The sequence below is a fragment of the Chiloscyllium plagiosum genome, unplaced genomic scaffold (assembly GCF_037043375.1).
Source record: "Chiloscyllium plagiosum isolate Xiang-an unplaced genomic scaffold, Cpla_swu_hap1 HiC_scaffold_35, whole genome shotgun sequence".
In the NCBI taxonomy this organism is placed as follows: Eukaryota; Metazoa; Chordata; class Chondrichthyes; order Orectolobiformes; family Hemiscylliidae; genus Chiloscyllium; species Chiloscyllium plagiosum.
The window spans coordinates 39,246,811-39,268,773 of record NW_028270173.1 but is presented as its reverse complement, the minus strand read 5'-3'; the positions used below and the strand labels follow the sequence as shown (position 1 = coordinate 39,268,773).

General features: G+C 51.4%; 1 protein-coding gene across 1 annotated transcript; it reads left to right on the top strand.

The window, feature by feature from the left end:
* Nucleotides 1-88: 88 nt before the first annotated feature.
* Nucleotides 89-20,771, top strand: LOC148140677 (E3 ubiquitin-protein ligase TRIM39-like). The gene is made up of 5 exons (XM_087978993.1): nucleotides 89-130; nucleotides 1,983-2,213; nucleotides 7,243-7,265; nucleotides 12,525-12,640; nucleotides 19,992-20,771. The coding sequence occupies exons 1-5, from the start codon at nucleotides 89-91 to the stop codon at nucleotides 20,552-20,554; spliced, it is 975 nt and encodes a 324-aa protein (XP_087835119.1). The 3' UTR covers nucleotides 20,555-20,771.
* Nucleotides 20,772-21,963: the final 1,192 nt, after the last annotated feature.

The following is a 21,963-nucleotide window of genomic DNA, read 5'->3' as shown; positions in this document are numbered from 1 at the left end:
CAGTATTGTAAACGGGGCTTTATAAAGTCTCAGTAGCAGTGAGTCAATGCTGGTGTACTCCCCTGAGGGAGACAGCTCCAATCTAATGATGACACATTGCAGGTTGTGGTACCTGATCGGTGTGAATTGGGTAAGTGGCATTGAAATGCCCATCAGCCGTGATTGAATGGCAGAGTGGACTCAATGGGCCGAATGGCCTTACTCTGTCTTATTGTCTTATAGCTCTCCGGAATTATGTTCCCCTCTGCTCTGCCTGTGTGCGTTTTTTTTTAAATTTACTCCTGGGCGCACCCGACTCGCCAGCATTTACTGTCCGTCCCTCGTCTTGGGGAGATTCGGTGAGAGGAGCCTCACAACACCGTTGAGCCCACAACATTGGTATCTGTGGTTCCTGCTGGAATGCTTTCATTTTGCGATATGTGTCGGCTCGTGCTCCAGAAGACAAAATGTAATTTCCTGAAAAACCGCTTCGGCCGATCCCGATTTCTACTGGAGAGGCAAAAAATAAAAACAGCAGGTCCAAAGTGGACAGGCAGGAGGCTGGAAGAACACAGCAAGCCAGGCAGTGTCAGGAGGTGGAGAAGCTCAGGACCTTGATAAACAGTGAGCTACCCTGACCCCTCCACCATACATATTAAAATGAATTGCGGGAGATCTCGATAAGGTAAAATCAAGCTGCAAATTTTACATCTAAACAGGAAATAGGAGCGAGTGTAGGCCATTTGGCCCTTTGAGTCTGTTCCACCCCTGAAGAAGGGTTACACCCGAAATGTCGACTTCTCCCCCTCCTGATGCTGCCTGGCCTGCTGTGTTCTTCCAGCCTCCTGCCTGTCGACTCACGATTTCTATTGGAGTCGTCATCTTTCCGGAAGTATGTGGTCTGCCTATTGACTGTCTCCACAATACGCCCATAAAATCACTGGCCGGCGTTGGTATGGGATCCAGGGAGCTGATGTTGCAGATAGGAGCCGAGCCAGCACTTGGCCATGATACCAGGTGACTGGAGATTGGCGTAGAAGGTAAGGAGACGGGCCTCTTCATTTTAAGAAGAGGCACAATTTCACAAAGCGTGTGACTCATCAGGGCATTTTGCAAAAGGGGGAGCCAACATTTGAAGCTAGTGGTAACTAGTGCAGATTGCGTCGCGACCCGTGTGGTTCATTCATGCTCTTTAGCGAAGGAAATCTGCCCTCCTTCTCTGGTCTGGCCAACATATGACTCCAGACCCACAGCAACATGGTCAACGTCTTGGTCGTAGTAGCAGCTGCCATTCTAGAACCCGAGGTCATAGCTTTAGGGGATTTAAAACAGAGATGAGGCAGAATTGTGTCTCTCAAAGGGTCATGAACCTGTGGAATTCTCTATCTCAGGAGCAGGAAATAGAAAGTTAATCAGCAGTGGCTTCAAGAATTGTGGGGAGCGGGCAGGAAAGTCGAGTTGAGGCTGAGATGAGATGAGCCCTGACCGTGTTCAATAGCAGATGGGCTGAATGGCCTACTCCAGCTCCTTACACATCGGCCAGACCAGGTAAGGGCAACAGAATCCTCTCCCTGATTAGTGAACCAATAATCCATGCTACATGCTGTCACTGCAACTTGTTCATAATTCCAGACTTATTGATGCAATTTAAATTCAACTAGCTGCTGTTCCAGTGACGTTTCCACGGTGCCACTGTCTCCTTCCAAGCATTTATGCAGCCACTTTCTGCACAGTGTGGTCCCACCAGCAGCTATGAGACTGTGACGGTGCAATACGTGCGTTGTGACCTGGGTGGAGAGCTAACTGCTGTCTCTCATATCCCCCTGCCCTTCCTCTGGACAGCGGCTGGGTGACTTCCTCCGCCCCCTGCTGGTGACAGGAGGTAGAGGTCACCGGTTCAGCTCTCTCAATGGGAAAAGGTGCTGGTGGGGGGAGAGGTGGGAGAGGTGTTCCCAAAGGCCGGTTCGTCTTTGTGTGGTACTGACGTGCGTTCCTTCGCCCAGAATCAAGGAGACGCCGTCCGGGAAAAGATCGAAAAAGCTTTCAACGACCTGCGGAAGTTTCTGGAGAAGGAGGAAGGCACCATCAAGGGACAGGTCGAGATGCAAGAGGAGCATTTTCTGCAGCAGCTGGAAGAAAGCGCCACTCAAAGTGGAGGGAACCCTGTCACCGTCGAGCACTTAATCTCGGATATTAAAAAGAAATTACCGCAGGAAGATATCCCCTTGCTTAAGGTGAGGAGACGGGCCTCTTCATTTTAAGAATAGGCACAATTTCACAAAGCGTGTGACTCATCAGGGCATTTTGCAAAAGGGGGAGCCAACATTTGAAGCTAGTGGTAACTAGTGCAGATTGCGTCGCGACCCGTGTGGTTCATTCATGCTCTTTAGGGAAGGAAATCTGCCCTCCTTCTCTGGTCTGGCCAACATGTGACTCCAGACCCACAGCAACATGATTGACGCTTAACTGCCCCCTTGGGAAATAAATGCTGGCATAGCCAGTGATGCCCATCTCCCATGAATAGATATTAAAGATACATTGACAGCGATGATGAATTTAGGTGTGTGTGTGGGGCGGGGGGGGGGAGGGGGGGTAGCATTGGCTAGATGGGCCATAACGTTTGTTTATGTGCTATATATAACAAGTAATTTTTGCTATATGAGAGGAGAACACTAATTCTTCGGTTAGTTAAGACACTAGCTTGAAGAATGCACCAGTTACTGATGATTGGCAGTTAACCATCAGAACTTCTTTTTACTGAATCAAGTCAAGTGCCACCCCTTATTTCTAAAGGGGCCATCGAGAGCTTGCACTGAACGTGTATCAAGCCTTGGCCAGTGTTGTTATGGGATCCAGGGAACTGATGGTGCAGATAGGAGCAGAGCCAGCACTTGGTGTGTATAGTTCTGTCTCAATATTATTAAAAAAGGACAAGGAGGCTCAGGTGAAGAGAAGATTTACAAAGATGATACCGAAAATGTGTTGACATGTTGATGATGCTGTTCCTTTAACAAGACTATGTTGTCCTTGGGATTTTTTTTCCCTCAGGAGGTCATAAATGCACAGGTCCTGAAATGTCTGGGCTTGGATGGGTTTTAGGACCAGTTTGATTATAGCTAACAGATACTGCCTCAGGCAAAAGGCTTTCAAGTTTAAAAAAAAAACTCTTGTACAGTGAAAGGGCAGCGGCCAGTTCTCCCAGCTCAGCTTTTCCCTGATTTGATTTGACCTTTAGCAGCATGGCTATTCACTGAAAGCAGTCAGGCAGTTTTAAGGCTGCTGGACCTTGAGAGGCAGATCCAGGCTGGTCCTCTCTCTCTCTCTCTCTCTGCCCTCTCTCCTGTAAGACCCTGGGTTTGATCTTACCTTTTGTGCGGAGGTGTGTTTATGGGGATTGTTGGGAGCAGCATCATTAAGGTGGGGTAATCTGCTGGGCTGGAGGAGAAAGTGAGGACTGCAGATGCTGGAGATCAGAGCTGAAAATGTGTTGCTGGAGAAGCGCAGCAGGTCAGGCAGCATCCAGGGAACAGGAGAATCGACTTTTTGGGTATGAGCCCTTCAGGGAGAAGGGCTCATGCCCGAAACGTCGATTCTCCTGCTCCTTGGATGCTGCCTGACCTGCTGCGCTAATCTGCTGGGTTCTTTGGGTAGTTTAACCTATTCTGTAAATAAATTCTGTTTTGTTTAAAACAAAGTGGTTTTAGCAGCTGCATCCCTCCTGGAATATCCGCATTACACCGGGTTAAAACAATGAACAAAGTGTGAGTCTGGAAATGTTTTTTGGTGGGGGGAGGGGGGGGGGATGCGGGTGGCTCTGGCCCTGTCCATAATAGTATAAACATTGGGAAAGGACTGTGTTGCTGGATCAACTCGGACTTGCAAAAGTGAAGACTGAGGGATGACCTAACAGATGTGACTGAAATTCTGAAAGATTTGGGATTCAGGTGGCGAGAGAGAATGTTTTCTCTCATTGGGGGAACTACAGTCTGTCAATATAAGGCAGGAAATCGAATGGGGAATTTGGGAAGAATCTCTTTATCCAGTCGGTGTTAAGCAGGTGAAATTCACCCCCGCAGGATGAAGTGGGCAGTGTAGAATCACAAAAGGCAGTGCGTCCCAGAGGGGATCAGGCAGTGCTTCCCAGAGGGCATCAGGCAGTGCGTCCCAGAGGGCATCAGGCAGTGCGTCCCAGAGGGGATCAGGCAGTGCGTCCCAGAGGGCATCAGGCAGTGCGTCCCAGAGGGCATCAGGCAGTGCGTCCCAGAGGGCATCAGGCAGTGCGTCCCAGAGGGCATCAGGCAGTGCGTCCCAGAGGGGATCAGGCAGTGCGTCCCAGAGGTGGCAATTGTTGCGACTCCAAATGTGAGGGGGTGGAGGGGGTGTGGAAATGCATGCGAGACTGATGGCCTTCCAGCCCAGGTTCGAGGGTTTCCCTGTCAGTGTAGCTCGCAGTTGTAACTCCATCAGAGCCCTGGGGTGGCCACTGAGGCTCGGGACCCCAAAATCCCAAACTCACCACCCCATCGGTTGTCCTGAACCCCTTTCCGATTTAAGGAGAAGCTACACAAGCAGTTGACGGAGGGCCATGATGGATGAGGAAATTCGAGAGGCATCTTGTGTGGAATATGAATGGCACCTCTCTCTGTGCCATTTACCCTGTGATACAACACAGAGACAAGGCAGTGGCAATGCCATTGAACGTTTCATTCAGCACCCCATCCCCCACCTTGACCAATGTTCTGTGTTTGAATCCCACTCTGAAAGATGATTAAAATGTGAATTTAGCAAAAATCCGGAATAAAAGAGCTGGCCCTGATGGTGACTGTGTAACCATTGTTGTAAAAACCCATCTGGTTCACTAACACCCCTTTCAGAAAACCAGATCTGCCATCCTTACCCGACCTGGTCTCCATGTGTCTTCAGGCCCACAGTCAATGTGGTTGACTATTGACTGAGCTTTAGGCGATTCGAGATGAATAATAAATGTTGGCTCACATCCAGCGAACAAATCAACTAAGAGAACCTTCTGGATTTCTGACAGATACTTAGAGTCATAGAGTCATAGTGATGTACAGCTTGGAAACCGACCCTTCGGTCCAACCCGTCCATGCCGACCAGATATCCCAACCCAATCTAGTCCCATCTTCCAGCACGCGGCCCATATCCCTCCAAACCCTTCCAATTCACATACCCATGATGTAGCTTCAGTTGCTGTTTGCAGAAATGAGGTCTGACCTCCTGCACCCTTTGGTGTGCAGTGGTGGTCATTAACCTCTGACCTGAGAAATCTGTTTCTAATATTTCAACTGGGCCCCGGGAACCCAGACTTCCATCCACCAACTGCGTCCCTTAGGAGCTTAAGTACTTCAATCCTATCAACCTGTAAACCTGTGTGGAATTCTCTCACACCCAGGGCTGTGGAGGCCAAGCCACAGAATATAGTTAAGAACGAAATACATTTGTCAACACATATGGCTTGGGAGGGAGCATTCCATCTCTAAAGGGAAGCTGGATAAACTTGGGATGTTTCTTTTGGAGCCAAGAAGGGTGGGTGGGGACCTCAGAGAGGTGCACACAATTGTGAGGAACATGAACAGGGTGATATAGATATCAGCTGTTCCCCTTAGCTGAAGGGTCAACAGCAAGGGGGAATAGATTTAAAGTGGAAGGCAGGAGGCCTAGAGGCGATTTTGAGAAATGTTCTTACACTCAGAGGGGAATGGGGGCCTGGAGTGCACTACCGAAGGGGGATAGTTAAGGCAGGAGACCTCACAACCTTTAGAAGGTGAATACTTGAACTGTCTTAGTGTTGAAGGCCAATGGCCTAGTGTGGGTAAGTGGGACCAGTGTAGGTAGTAGTGTTTTTTTGGTGGTTAGAGGCTTGAGAGGTCGAAGGGCCTCTTCTGTGGTGTATGATTGTATGATTCTGAAATGTGTCAAGGCTATATGGGGAGAGAGAGTGGAAATATGGCCTTCAGATGGAAAATCAGTCATGATCATACTGAATGCAGGCTTGATCGTCCAAATGGCCTACACTTGCTCCTCTTTTCCATGTTGCCATTTAACCTTTAAAATTCCAGAGGCAACAGCCTTAGTATGTGTCAGCTCTCCTTACAATTTAACCATTGAAATCTCAGCACCAGTCCAGTTAATCTACAGTCCACTGGGTTACAGACATTAAGCACTTAATTTGAGTACAGTGAGGTATTGCATTTTGGTAATAGAGACAAGGACAGGACTTAGATCATTAATGGTAGGGCCCTGGGTAGTGTTATGGAACAGGGAGACTTAGGAGTTCAGGCACATAATCCTTCCACCTTGCACCACTGGGAGACAGAGTAGTTGAAGAAGATGTTTAGCATGCTTGCCTTCATTGTTCAGGCCTTGGAGTATTGGAGTTGGGACATCACATTGAGTTTGTACAGGACGTTGGTGAGGCCTCTTCTAGAGTACTGTGTCCAGTTCTGGTCGTCCTGTCCTAGGAAGGATATTATTAAATTGGGAAGGGGTCAGAAAAGATTTACCAGGATATTGCCAGGAATGGAGAGTTTGAGAGGTAGAAAAAGACTGGGAGTTTTTTCACTGGAGTTTAGGAGGTTGAGGGGTGACCTTACAGAGGTTTGTGAAATCATGCGAGGCATGGATAAGGTGGCCTGCCAAGGGTCTTTTAGGAGAAAGTGAGGACTGCAGATGCTGGAGATCAGAGCTGAAAATGTGTTGCTGGAAAAGCACAGCAGGTCAGGCAGCATCCAAGGATTCCTGAAGAAGGGCTCATGCCCGAAACGTCGATTCTCCTGCTCCTTGGATGCTGCCTGACCTGCTGCGCTTTTCCTGCAACACATTTTCAGTTCTGCCAAGGGTCTTTGCCCTGGAGAGGGGGAGTTCAAACCCAGGGGGCACATTTTTAAGGTGAGAGGAGAGAGACATGAGGGGCAACCTTTTTATACAGAGTGTTTGGAATGAACTTGCTAAGGATGGAGTGGTTGCAAGTAGAGTTACAATGTCGAATAAACATTCAGATAAGTACATCAATAGCAAGGACATGGAGGGATGTGGGCCAGGAGCAGGCAGGTGGGACTGGTTCAGTTTAACAGCATTGTCGGTGTAGACCAGTTGAACCGAAGGGTCTGTTTCCGTGCTGTATGACTCTGTTACCCTGATCACGAATAAATATGAAGCATTGAATGCTGTTCAGCTTTGAGTTTGGTTGCCCGTCACTGCCACTGTTTTGTGCTGACATTCCCCCCTTTCTTTGTATTTTAGAACATCGGTGCGATTTTTGACAAGTGAGTGACCTCTCGCTGTGTGTGTCCTTTTCTGCTGTTCCATTCTTTCCTGGCAACAGTCCCTTTGTGCTGTTTACAACACAGTCTTGGTTTCAAGCAGAACTCATTGCTTGCTGGACCTGCACACTAGCCTTTTGCAATTCATGCCCTGGCTCACCCAGATCCCTCTGCATCTCAGAGCTCTGCAGACTCTCGCTGCTTCTTCACACTAAATGGGCAATTTCACGTCTTTCCACATTATACCCCATTCGCCAGGCCTTTGCATACTCGCTGAACCAATTTAGATTCTTACTTAGCCTCCCTCTGTCATCATCACAGCTTATTTTTCTGCCTAACTTTATGTGATTTGAAAATTTAGCAACCATACCTTTGGTACGCTTCATTTATAAAAATGGTTAAAACATTCAGGCTCCAACACCTCTCCATGTGACACACCACACATCACATCTTCCCAAGCAGGAAATGACTTGCCTTATACTTACTGTTATTAGCCAGCCAAGTTTCTATCGATGTTACTCTCCATACCACAAACCTTTATTTTCCACAATAACCTTTAAGGTGGCACGTTACCATAAGCCTTATGGATATCTAAAACACTCACTGCTTCCCCTTTACCCACTGCGCAAGTTATTTCTTCAAAGCACTCCAATGAATTTGTTCAACCTGATTTCCCTTTGAAAAACTATGGTGTATTGAATTCTAATATAGGCTGTAATGTAATGTCCTTCAAAATGGCTTCTAACATTCTCACTACAACACATATGGCCTGGAGTTTCCTGTTTGGTATCTCCCTCCCTTTTTAAATAAAGGAGTTACATTCAGTGTGTTCTAATCTAATGATGCCTCTCAGGCATTTTTTTTTCACCTTTTTTAAACATTTCCCCCCACACTAAGGCCTAACAGCGGTAGTGCTTATTTTTCCCCAGGGCCCATGTTATGTGTGTGCAGGTGTCGGACACAGTGAGGTACAACAAGCCTGTAATTCTTTATTTGTATTCCACCACCAGGAAGAAAGGATACAGTCGAGCGACCAGTGACAAGCAGTGCCCTTCTCGAGAGAGAAAGGGCAATGCTACATGATCAAATAGAGAAGGGAAGGGCAGGGATTAAATCAAATTAGAGGGGGAAATAATACACTCCACTCCCTGCGGTGCCCACCTCTCCCTGAACAACTCCAGGGTGCTGGTGGACACCACGTGCTCCTTCTCCAGAGACACCCGGGCTCTGACATAACCGCAGAAGAGGGGCAGGCAGTCGGCCCTAACGACCCCCTTCCATGGCCTGCTGCCTGGACCTGGTTATGGCCCTTTCAGGCATTTTAGAAAATTAGATGCATCAATTAGCTGACTAAAGAGTTTTAAGGTCCGAGAATGAATTCCTTTGGGACTGAGGAATTTATCAGTCTGCAGCTCCAAATGTTTGTTCAGTCTCACTGACCCGGTGCTTATCATTTTCCTAGATCCCTCCCTCTATTCCATTTCCTGCAGCTTCCAGAATGTAGCTTGTGTTATTTCCAGTGAAGGTGAAGACAAAATACATGTTCAATTTATCTCGCAACTCTTTGTTTCCATTAATTCCCCCAAATTACTTTGTCAACCACCAAAAGTCATTCTTTTACCTTTATACAGCATATTCATAGAAACGCTCACTGCCTGCTTTATATGTTTATCTAGCTTTCTCTCACTATTTTTTCCTTCTTATTAATCTTTTCATCATTATTTCTGTTTTGATCATATTCTGTCCAAATGTCTGATCTGTCTTTGTGCACTTAGGTGCTTTCTCTCTTTAATGTTTTTTTTTTAATTTAAACATGGATAATGGGTCCATTTCTGGGATTGTCATTACTCATTGGAATGTTTCTATTTTGTGTATTCTGTATCCCCTCAAATACGTAACATTGTATCTCTATTCAGTTATCCTTTAACATAGTTTACAAGCTCACCTTATCTAACTCTGCTCCCCTGCCCTCTTAATTGCCCTTAATTCAGTTTAAAATGCTGGCATTGGACTCAGTCTTCTCTCCCTCAGATTCACTTTAAAATTCAATTGGATTAATAACTCCCGCTGCACAGTGGTAGTGCGGGGGATAGAAAAAAACTGAATAAACAGTGGATTCAGAATCTCCTCACTTCCGGGACTGACTTTAAGTGGACTGTGCATAAGTAAATAAAGGGTGTTGTGATCGCTGCTGCCCAGGGAGATCATTAATTAATTCTATCTCAGTGCACAATGCCAGGTTTAGTCTAGCTTGCTCTCTGATGGGACCCAGAATGTGCTGTTCCAAGAAACTATCCAGAAACTTTAGCTGAGCTCCTTCTTTCACCTGCCTGACTTTCCAGATTAAAATCTTTCTGATAAGATCCAGTTTATGCTGCACCTGCTGGGTGGTTACCAATAGGAGTCCAGCACACCGTTCTGTCAGTGACTTCTCACTCTGTTATTTCTCGTCTCTAACCGAACTGTTTCCACATCCTGCTTTCCCTAACTCTCTAATGTGCTAATACCATCATTCATTTAAAAAAACACCCCTTTTTCCTAGCCTCCTGTCCTTCCTAAATATACTCCAGCTTTCAAAATTCAGGTCCCTATCCGTGTCATCCTGTAGCTGTATCTCTGTAATAACTATCAGATCACACTCACTTATTGCAGTTATTTATGGACATTCTCCATTCAGTACATGCGCTTTGATTTTAATGCTACATACACTCAAATAGAGGGCCGTTCTTTTTATCTCGTTGTTGGTTAGCCTTATTTGCTGACACATTCTCTGATTATTGCTCCCTATCCATCCCTGTCACGGTCTATCATTACCCATCTTTCTCTATCGCCTGGCCTCCAATGCTTGATCAGGCGAAAGTGAGGACTGCAGAAGCTGGAGATTAGAGTCAAGATAGGGGTGCTGGAAAAGACACAGCAGCTCAGGCAGCATCCGGGGAGCATTCCTGATGAAGGGCTTTTGCCTGAAACATCAATTCTCCTGCTCCTCGGATGCTGCCTGGCCTGCTGTGCTTTTCCAACACCACTCTAACCTTGACTCTACCGCTTGCTCACCTCATCTGCCCCAAGGGTATTCCTTGCCCCCAACCTTTATTTTAAAATATTCTCTCTCTCTCTCTCTCTCTCTCTCTCCCTCTCTAGTTGTGAGCCTTGCTTGAACACCAGGTGGGGGTTAGGTGTAGACTATCCAAAGGTTCAGATCTCACATTCCCTAGTATTGGTTCTGGTGCCCTTGAACTAAAGGTCTCTTCTAAAGTGAAAGTGGGTACTCCAGATGCTGGAGATCAGAGTCAAGATTAGAGTGGTGCTGGAAAAGCACAGCAGGTCAGGCAGCATCCGGGGAGCAAGATGTTTCCTGATGAAGGGCTTTTGCCTGACCTACTGTGCTTTTCCAACACCACTCTAATCTTGAACCTCTTCTCCTACACCCAGTCTTAGAGCCACGTATTAAATTCTCTAAATTTATTTGCACATAACTCAGAGATGATCATCTCTGAGGTTCTGTTTCTTAATTCAGTGCCAACTCATCACATTAACCTTTTCCCTAGTTCGAGGTATGTTGTCAGCAGCTCCATGAACCGTGACTGCCATTGCAAGTTCCTTGCTGGCCATAAGGAGATGTCCTGAGTCCTGGCTCTGGACAGGCAACAGAGTCATCTAGACTCATGCCTTTCTGCAAAGAAATGGGGGCATTCCCACTCACTCTCCTCCACAACCGCGATATTCCTGGTTGCTCCCCGTACTTGAATGGCTCATCTGCACCGGAGCAATGCTCAGTTTGCTCATCCACCCTACAGCTCCCCACCACCACCCCAGAGAGCCAGAAAATTACTAAACCACTGCAAAGGCTGATCAAACCCTACCCGAAGGGTGTGACTGCCTTCTGGTATAAAGCAAGTGGGTAACTTGCCCTCTCCCTGATGTGTCTCAGTCTCTGCATGTCCACCTCCAACTCATTAACTCTGAGCCAAACCTCCCCTAACCCTTAACACTTAAGCCGCAAATGTGTTTGTCCAAGGGGCATCTGTACTGGCATCCAGGAACTCCCACATACCGTAGCCGTGACACATAACCTGTCCTGGCATCCTGGCTGTGTTTTACTAACTCCTTAATCAGTTTATTTGTTTGGTTTCCTTGTTTATCAACTGCGCCGTTGTAGTACGTCAAACCTTTTAACCATTAGTCTGAACCTTGGATAGTCTACACCTAAACCCCACTTGATGTTCAAGCCAGGCTCACAACTAGGGAGAGAGAGAGAGAGAATTTTAAAATAAAGGTTAGGGGGCAAGGAATACCCAGGGGCAGATGAGGTAATCAAGCGGTAGAGTCAAGGTTAGAGTGGTGTTGGAAAAAGCACAGCAGGTCAGGCAACATCCGAGGAGCAGGAAAATCGACGTTTCAGGCAAAAGCCCTTCATCAGGAATGCTCCCTGCACCCACCAGGCAGCGGGAACCGATTAATCAAGGGTGAAAAATTTGGCAGCACAAGCAGAGGTGCACTTCCTTCCCCTAATCACTCCACACCCCTGCCCAATCTCGAAACTCCCAGCACTCTGTTCAAAGCCAGGCTCTGTGCTAAGTCACACAGAGATGCCTGGTTATATGCGCTCCCTAAAAAAAAGTGCTGACTCATCCCAGCCACCAAAGAGTAGCTTTGCTCAACGTTAACTGGTCTTCCAGTAGTGACCTTATAAAACCCTGTCCAATGTTGGGAAGTTTAGAACAGAAATGTGAGATTGCAGCCAAATGGGAACCACAAACCAAAATCAGCTGTTTGCAAAGAGTTTAAGATTTCTTCACTCACTAATGCTGGCATCTCATGCTCTGAAACCTCCTCTCTTAAATCTCTCCAGTGCCTTCACATCCATCCTGAAGTCCATCAAGAGTACCATCAAAAACTCTAGGCCGGTCTTAACACGAGTTCAACACCACCTCCGAGCTCTAGTAAACTGTCCTTACTAAGGGCTTTTGCCTGAAACGTCGATTTCGAAGCTCCTTGGATGCTGCCTGAACTGCTGTGCTCTTCCAGCACCACTAATCCAGAATATGTCCTTACTAATAAAGCCCAGCTAATTCCTGCACTGTTACCCACTCACTAACCCTGTCATGTCTCTTTCAATGACGTTTGCACATGGCCCTCAGGGCCCTATAGTCTTGCACCTCCACTGGAGCTATAGCCATTGCATGACATGGTCCTTACACTTTCTCCTCGACCGGTAATAATCAATTCTCGGTGAATCTGTAATCTCGCTGTTCCTGACAGGTCGGGAAACTTGTTGAGGAAGCCGAAGGAATTGCCAATAGATCTGAGCCAGGGAGGATTCAATGTCCCTCTGCAGTATGCCGTTTGGAAGAGGATGTTCAAACACATTGAACCAGGTAAGGCTGCCTCACGGGAGAGGGCGAGCAGCAGGCTGCGGTGAGTGGGCCAGGCTGCAGGGGCCAAGGAGGTTAACACAGGCAGAGGGTATCCATTACCCAGCAGCACTCTCAGACGGTCAGTACTAAGGGAGCGCCGCACTGTCAGAGGGTCAGTACTGAGGGAGTGCCGCACTGTCAGAGGGTCAGTACTTAGGGAGTGCCGCACTGTCAGAAGGTCAGTACTGAGGGAGTGCCACACTGTCAGAGGATCAGCACTGAGGGAGTGCCGCACTGTCAGAAGGTCAGTACTGAGGGAGTGCCGCACTGTCAGAGGATCAGCAGTGAGGGAGTGCCGCACTGTCAGAGGGTCAGTACTGAGGGAGTGCCGCACAGTCAGGGGGTCAGTACTGAGGGAGTGTCGCACTGTCAGAGGGTCAGTACTGAGGGAGTGCCACACTGTCAGAGGGTCAGTACTGAGGGACCGCTGCACTGTCAGAGTGTAAGTACTGAGGGAGTGCCGCAGTGTCAGAGGGTCAGTACTGTGGGAGTGTCGCACTGTCAGAGGGTCAGAACTGAGGGAGTGCCGCACTGTCAGAAGGGTCAGTACTGAGGCAGTGTCGCACTGTCAGACGGTCAGTACTGAGGGAGTGCCGCACTGTCAGAGGGTCAGTACTGAGGGAGTGCCGCACTGTCAGAGAATCAGCACTGAGGGAGTGCCACACTGTCAGAGGATCAGCACTGAGGGAGTGCCGCACTGTCAGAAGGTCAGTACTGAGGGAGTGCCGCACTGTCAGAGGATCAGCAGTGAGGGAGTGCCGCACTGTCAGAGGGTCAGTACTGAGGGAGTGCCGCACAGTCAGGGGGTCAGTACTGAGGGAGTGCCGCACTGTCAGAGGGTCAGTACTGAGGGAGTGCCACACTGTCAGAGGGTCAGTACTGAGGGACCGCTGCACTGTCAGAGTGTAAGTACTGAGGGAGTGCCGCAGTGTCAGAGGGTCAGTACTGTGGGAGTGTCGCACTGTCAGAGGGTCAGAACTGAGGGAGTGCCGCACTGTCAGAAGGGTCAGTACTGAGGCAGTGCCGCACTGTCAGACAGTCAGTACTGAGGGACCACTGCACTGTCAGAGGGTCAGTACTGAGGGAGTGCCGCACAGTCAGGGGGTCAGTACTGAGGGAGTGCCACACTGTCAGAGGGTCAGTACTGAGGGAGTGCCGCACTGTCAGAGGGTCAGTACTGAGGGAGTGCTGCACTGTCAGAGGGTAAGTACTGAGGGAGTGCTGCACTGTCAGAGGGTCAGGACTGAGGGAGTGCCGCACTGTCAGAGGATCAGTACTGAGGGAGTGCCGCACTGTCAGAGGGTCAGTATTGAGGGAGTGCCGCACTGTCAGATTGTCAGACTGAGGGAGTGCCGCACTGTCAGAGGGTCAGTACTGAGGCAGTGCCGCACTGTCAGAGGGTCAGTACTGAGGGAGTGCCGCACTGTCAGAGGGTCAGTACTGAGGGAGTGCCGCACTGTCAGAGGGTCAGTACTGAAGGAGTGCCGCACAGTCCGAGGGGCAGAACTGAGGGAGTGCCGCACTGTCAGAGGGTCAGTACTGAGGGAGTGCCGCACTGTCAGAGGGTCATTACTGAGGGACCGCTGCACTGTCAGAGGGTCAGTACTGAGGGAGTGCCACACTGTCAGAGGGTCAGTACTGTGGGAGTGTCGCACTGTCAGAGGGTCAGGACTCAGGGAGTGCTGCACTGTCAGAGGGTCAGTACTGAGGGAGTGCCACACTGTCAAAGGGTCATTACTGAGGGAGTGCTGCACTGTCAAAGGGTCAGTACTGAGGGAGTGCCGCACAGTCAGAGGGGCAGAACTGAGGGAGTGCCGCACTGTCAGAGGGTCATTACTGAGGGAGTGCCGCACTGTCAGAGTGTCAGTACTGAGGGAGTGCCGCAGTGTCAGAGGGTCAGTACTGAGGCAGTGCCGCACTGTCAGAGGGTCAGTACTGAGTGACCGCTGCACTGTCAGAAGGACAGTACTGAGGGAGTGTCGTACTGTCAGAGGGACAGTACTGAGGCAGTGTCGCACTGTCAGAGGGTCAGTACTGAGGGAGTGCCACACTGTCAGAGGGTCAGAACTGAGGGAGTGTCGCACTGTCAGAGGGTCAGTACTGAGGGAGTGCCACACTGTCAGATGGTCATTACTGAGGGACCGCTGCACTGTCAGAGGGTCAGTACTGAGGGAGTGCCACACTGTCAGAGGGTCAGTACTGAGGGAGTGTCGCACAGTCAGAGGGTCAGTACTGAGGGAGTGCCGCACTGTCAGAGGGTCAGGACTCAGGGAGTGCCACACTGTCAGAGGGTCATTACTGAGCAAGTGCCGCACTGTCAGAGGGTCAGTACTGAGGGAGTGCCGCACAGTCATAGGGGCAGAACTCAGGGAGTGCCGCACTGTCAGAGGGTCATTACTGAGGGACTGCTGCACTGTCAGAGTGTCAGTACTGAGGGAGTGCCGCACTGTCAGAGGGTCAGTACTGTGGGAGTGCCGCACTGTCAGAGGGTCATTACTGAGGGACCGCTGCACTGTCAGAGTGTCAGTACTGAGCGAGTGCCGCACTGTCAGAGTGTCAGTACTGAGGGAGTGCCGCACTGTCAGAGGGTCAGTACTGTGGGAGTGCCGCACTGTCAGAGGGTCATTACTGAGGGACCGCTGCACTGTCAGAGTGTCAGTACTGAGCGAGTGCCGCACTGTCAGAGTGTCAGTACTGAGGGAGTGCCGCACTGTCAGAGGGTCAGTACTGTGGGAGTGTCGCACTGTCAGAGGGTCAGAACTGAGTGAGTGCCGCACTGTCAGAGGGTCAGTACTGAGGCAGTGCCGCACTGTCAGAGGGTCAGTACTGAGGGAGTGTTGCACTGTCAGAGGGTCAGTACTGAGGGAGTGCAATACTGTCAGAGGGTCAGAACTGAGGGAGTACTGCACTGTCAGAGGGTCAGAACTGAGGGAGTGCCACACTGTCAGAGGGTCAGAACTGAGGGAGTACTGCACTGTCAGAGGGTCAGGACTGAGGGAGTGCCGCACTGTTAGAGGGTCAGAACTGAGGGAGTGCCGCACTGTCAGATGGTCAGTACTGAGGGACCGCTGCACTGTCAGAGGGTCAGTACTGAGGGAGTGCCACACTGTCAGAGGGTCAGAACTGAGAGAGTGCTGCACTGTCAGAGTGTCAGTACTGAGGGAGTGCCACACTGTCAGAGGGTCAGTACTGTGGGAGTGTCGCACTGTCAGAGGGTCAGAACTGAGGGAGTGCCGCACTGTCAGAAGGGTCAGTACTGAGGCAGTGCCGCACTGTCAGACAGTCAGTACTGAGGGACCACTGCACTGTCAGAGGGTCAGTACTGAGGGAGTGCCGCACAGTCAGGGGGTCAGTACTGAGGGAGTGCCGCACTGTCAGAGGGTCAGTACTGAGGGAGTGCCACACTGTCAGAGGGTCAGTACTGAGGGAGTGCCGCACTGTCAGAGGGTCAGTACTGAGGGAGTGCTGCACTGTCAGAGGGTAAGTACTGAGGGAGTGCTGCACTGTCAGAGGGTCAGTACTGAGGGAGTGCCGCACTGTCAGAGGGTCAGTATTGAGGGAGTGCCGCACTGTCAGATTGTCAGACTGAGGGAGTGCCGCACTGTCAGAGGGTCAGTACTGAGGCAGTGCCGCACTGTCAGAGGGTCAGTACTGAGGGAGTGCCGCACTGTCAGAGGGTCAGTACTGAGGGAGTGCCGCACTGTCAGAGGGTCAGTACTGAGGGAGTGCCGCACTGTCAGAGGGTCAGTACTGAAGGAGTGCCGCACAGTCAGATGGGCAGAACTGAGGGAGTGCCGCACTGTCAGAGGGTCAGTACTGAGGGAGTGCCGCACTGTCAGAGGGTCATTACTGAGGGACCGCTGCACTGTCAGAGGGTCAGTACTGAGGGAGTGCCACACTGTCAGAGGGTCAGTACTGTGGGAGTGTCGCACTGTCAGAGGGTCAGGACTCAGGGAGTGCTGCACTGTCAGAGGGTCATTACTGAGGGAGTGCCACACTGTCAAAGGGTCATTACTGAGGGAGTGCTGCACTGTCAAAGGGTCAGTACTGAGGGAGTGCCGCACAGTCAGAGGGGCAGAACTGAGGGAGTGCCGCACTGTCAGAGGGTCATTACTGAGGGAGTGCCGCACTGTCAGAGTGTCAGTACTGAGGGAGTGCCGCACTGTCAGAGGGTCAGTACTGAGGCAGTGCCACACTGTCAGAGGGTCAGTACTGAGTGACCGCTGCACTGTCAGAAGGACAGTACTGAGGGAGTGTCGTACTGTCAGAGGGACAGTACTGAGGCAGTGTCGCACTGTCAGAGGGTCAGTACTGAGGGAGTGCCACACTGTCAGAGGGTCAGAACTGAGGGAGTGTCGCACTGTCAGAGGGTCAGTACTGAGGGAGTGCCACACTGTCAGATGGTCATTACTGAGGGACCGCTGCACTGTCAGAGGGTCAGTACTGAGGGAGTGCCACACTGTCAGAGGGTCAGTACTGAGGGAGTGTCGCACAGTCAGAGGGTCAGTACTGAGGGAGTGCCGCACTGTCAGAGGGTCAGGACTCAGGGAGTGCCACACTGTCAGAGGGTCATTACTGAGCAAGTGCCGCACTGTCAGAGGGTCAGTACTGAGGGAGTGCCGCACAGTCATACGGGCAGAACTCAGGGAGTGCCGCACTGTCAGAGGGTCATTACTGAGGGACCGCTGCACTGTCAGAGTGTCAGTACTGAGGGAGTGCCGCACTGTCAGAGGGTCAGTACTGTGGGAGTGCCGCACTGTCAGAGGGTCATTACTGAGGGACCGCTGCACTGTCAGAGTGTCAGTACTGAGCGAGTGCCGCACTGTCAGAGTGTCAGTACTGAGGGAGTGCCGCACTGTCAGAGGGTCAGTACTGTGGGAGTGTCGCACTGTCAGAGGGTCAGAACTGAGGGAGTGTTGCACTGTCAGAGGGTCAGTACTGAGGGAGTGCAATACTGTCAGAGGGTCAGAACTGAGGGAGTACTGCACTGTCAGAGGGTCAGAACTGAGGGAGTGCCACACTGTCAGAGGGTCAGAACTGAGGGAGTACTGCACTGTCAGAGGGTCAGGACTGAGGGAGTGCCGCACTGTTAGAGGGTCAGAACTGAGGGAGTGCCGCACTGTCAGATGGTCAGTACTGAGGGACCGCTGCACTGTCAGAGGGTCAGTACTGAGGGAGTGCCACACTGTCAGAGGGTCAGAACTGAGAGAGTGCTGCACTGTCAGAGTGTCAGTACTGAGGGAGTGCCACACTGTCAGAGGGTCAGTATTGTGGGAGTGTCGCACTGTCAGAGGGTCAGTACTGAGGGAGTGCCGCACTGTCAGAGGGTCAGGACTCAGGGCGTGCTGCACTGTCAGAGGGTCATTACTGAGGGAGTGCCGCACTGTCAGAGGGTCATTACTGAGGGAGTGCCGCACTGTCAGAGGGTCAGTACTGAGGGACCGCTGCACTGTCAGAGTGTCAGTATTGAGGGAGTGCCACACTGTCAGAGGGTCAGTATTGAGGGAGTGTCAGTACTGAGGGAGTGCCACACTGTCAGAGGGTCAGTACTGAGGGAGTGTCGTACTGTCAGAGGGACAGTACTGAGGGAGTGCCACACTGTCAGAGTGTCAGTACTGAGGGAGTGCCGCACTGTCGGAGGGTCAGTACTGAGGGACCGCTGCACTGTCAGAGTGTCAGTACTGAGGGAGTGCCACACTGTCAGAGGGTCAGTACTGAGGGAGTGTCGCACTGTCATAGTGTCAGTACTGAGGGAGTGTCGCACTGTCAGAGCGTCAGTACTGAGGGAGTGCCACACTGTCAGAGGGTCAGAACTGAGGGAGTACTGCACTGTCAGAGGGTCAGGACTGAGGGAGTGCCGCACTGTCAGAGGGTCAGTACTGAGGGAGTGTCGCACTGTCAGAGCGTCAGTACTGAGGGAGTGCCACACTGTCAGAGGGTCAGAACTGAGGGAGTACTGCACTGTCAGAGGGTCAGGACTGAGGGAGTGCCGCACTGTCCGAGGGTCAGTACTGAGGGAGTGCCACACTGTCAGAGGGTCAGTACTGAGGGAGTGCCGCACTGTCAGAGGGTCAGTACTGAGGGAGTGCCGCACTGTCAGAGGGTCATTACTGAGGGAGTGCCGCACTGTCAGAGGGTCAGGACTGAGGGAGTGCCGCACTGTCAGAGTGTCAGTACTGAGAGAGTGCCGCACTGTCAGAGGGTCAGTACTGAGGGAGTGCCGCACTGTCAGAGGGTCAGGACTGAGGGAGTGCCGCACTGTCAGAGTGTCAGAACTGAGGGAGTGCAGCACTGTCTGAGAGTCAGTACTGAGGGAGTGCCGCACTGTCCGAGGGTCAGTACTGAGGGAGTGCCACCCTGTCAGAGGGTCAGTACTGAGGGAGTGCCGCACTGTCAGAGGGTCAGGACTGAGGGAGTGCCGCACCGTCACAGGGTCCTCACTGAGGGAATGCCGCACTGTCAGTTAACGTCTGCTACAACAGACAACACCTCTGACCAAGGGCCAGTCTAGTGCGAGTGGCCGTCCTATTCGTCTGAGGGCTTTAAAACCAGCACAAGGTGACATTCCAAGGACCACGAACCTGTGGCAATCAACATCGCCCAGACACTGAGTCAATTCACGGACGGGGTCAGATTTACGTTTGCAGGGGGTAGGGAGGGCGGGAAACCTGGGTCAGGATGAGATGAGATCAGCCCTCATTGTATACAATGGCGGAGCAGCCTGGAAGGGCCGATCGATGGGATGTTCATGATGGTAACTTGCGAGAGGAAAGTCGGGATAAATGACTGATTCTGGGGGAAGGAGCAGGGGAGTGGGAGTTGGCTGCTCTCTTTCTGGGATATAGAATCCCTGCAGTGTGGAAACAGGCCCTTCAGCCCAATAAGTCCACACCGACTCTCCGAAGACCATCCTGCCCAGACCCATTCCGCTTCCCTATTATCCTAAATGTACCCCTGACTAACGCACCTAACCTGCACATCCCTGAACACACTGAGCAATTTAGCATGGCTAATCCACCCTGACCTGCACATCTTTGGACTGTGGGAGGAAACCGGAGCACCCGGAGGAAACCCACGCAGACACGGGGAGAACGTGCAAACTCCACACAGACAGTTGCCCGAGGCTGGGGTTGAACCTGGGTCCCTGGCGCCATGAGGCAGCAGCGCTAACCACTGTGCCACCGTGCCACAGCGTGGGTTCAAATGCTGATGACATCCGTGCCGAAGTCTCCCTCCCTCGCTCTCTTCCTCCCTCTCCCTCCCTCCCTCCATATCTATTTCTCTCTCTCTATCTCTCCCATGTGTTTTCCAGTTCCGGCGCTCCTGACCCTGGACCCTCTGACGGCCAATGCCCACCTGATCCTGTCGGGGGATGGCACCGAGGTGAAGGTGGGTGAGAAGCAGGAGGACATTCCCGATAACCCGGAGCGTTTCAGCCGCTGGCTCAGCGTCCTGGCCTCGGAGGGCTACACCTCGGGCAGGCACAGCTGGGAGGTGGACGTGGGCGACAGCACCGTCTGGCAGCTCGGTGTCGCCAAAGCCTCGGTGCCCAGGAAGAGGGGCTTCGCGCCCTTCCACTGGCAGGAGAGCCGCAAGTTCTTCACACCGGAGCCCCAGGCCGGGGTTTGGGCCCTGGCCCTGCAGGATGGAGATTACACCGCCCTCACCTCACCCCCCATCGAGCTCCAGATCAAGAACAAGCTGAGGAGGCTGGGGGTCTTCCTGGACTACGGCGAGGGCCAGGTCTCCTTCTACAACGCTGATGACGTGTCCCACCTGTACACCTTCAAGGACACCTTCACCGAGGCTATCTACCCCTACTTCTACATCGCCCACAAGGGGGACACACTGAAGCTCATCAGCCTGGGCCTGTAGAGAATTGCCAGCACCCACCAGCTCAACGCACCCTCCCCTCTCTCTCAGTCTCACTCTCTCCCCTTCCGTCTCCCTTCCCCTCGCACCCTCACTCTCCCTCCCTTCCTCTCTCCCCTTGCTCTCTCCCCTTTCATCTATTGCCCCATGCTCTCACTGTCTCTCTATTCTCTCTCGAGCTCGCTGTCTCCTCCACTCCCTCCCCCTCTCTCTCCTTACATTTTCCCTCTCTCACCTCTCCCTCTGCCCTCCTTCCTCCCACCACCTCATCTCTCCTTCCTCCCCCCACCCCATCTCTCCTCTCCCTCCCACTATTTCTGTCCCCCTTCTCTCTGTCTTTCTCCCTCCCTCTTTCCTCTCTCTCCCTCTCTCTCTCCTCTCCCTCCCCCACTTCTTTCCCCGTCTCTCTCCCTCTCTCTCAAACTCTCTATGTCTCTCTCACTCCCTCCCTCCCTCTCTCTCTATCCTTCTGACTCTTCCCCCTTTCCCTCTCCCTCCCTCTCCTTCCCTCTCTCCCTTTTTCTCCCTCCCTCCCTCCCTCTCTCTCCCTCCCCTTCTCTCTGTCTCTCTCTCTCACCCTCGCTCCCCCTCACCTTCTCCCTCTCTAAGACCCAGCCTTTTCCGCTAACATTCCCTCGCTGTGGGATGTGGGCATCACTGGCAATGCCAACATTTATTGCCATGTCCCCCACACCACCCCCTGGATGGCAGGAGGAGAGAGAGAGAGAGAGAGAGAAAGCTACTGCTCAGCCTATTCAGCTGGCTGGTCTGGAGTCATGTGTAGGCCCGACCAAGTAAGGATAGCAGATTTCCTTCCCTGAAGGACACTGAGGTAACCAGAGAGGGGTTTTTTGTTGGGTTTTGTTTTGGCACTCCCTGGCTTAGGTCACCCTGACCATGGCTGACTGTACGCTCCCAGATCTATTCCTCAAATGTAAATTCCGCCCCATGTCATGTTGAGCTCTGAATTCCAGTTTCCCTAGCCATTACCATCACACCCAGCATCTCCTTGGTTTCCAGGCTTCCAAATATTCCCAATGGAAAGAGGGAAGACCAATCCACTCTCCTCCTCTGTCCAAACATGTCACCCTGAAGCCATAGGGAAAGTTGCACACTAATCTTTATACTGCAGTTTGTGCTCAGGGATAAAGGTTCAGTCAATGGCTAAATGTAGGAGTCCTCACAACAGCCTCTAAGCACTTGGAAACTGGAAAATAAGAGGACACTTAAATCATAAAAACCGAAACAACTGCGGGTGCTGGAAATCAGAACCAGAAACAGATAATGCTGGATTTGCTCAGGTCTGGCAGCGTCCGTGGAGAGCAATCAGAGTTAGCGTCTAGCGACCCTAAGTCCTGAGGAAGGGTCGCCCGATCCGAAACATTAATTCCGATTTCTCTCCACGTTCGCTG

Excerpts from the sequence above, each read along its gene's own strand:
- LOC148140677 (XM_087978993.1), top strand. The coding sequence starts at position 89 with ATGACACATTGCAGGTTGTGGTACCTGATCGGTGTGAATTGG. Across the intron at positions 131-1,982 it reads ACCTGATCGGTGTGAATTGG|AATCAAGGAGACGCCGTCCG; the intron begins GTAAGTGGCATT and ends TCCTTCGCCCAG. Across the intron at positions 12,641-19,991 it reads GTTCAAACACATTGAACCAG|TTCCGGCGCTCCTGACCCTG; the intron begins GTAAGGCTGCCT and ends TGTGTTTTCCAG.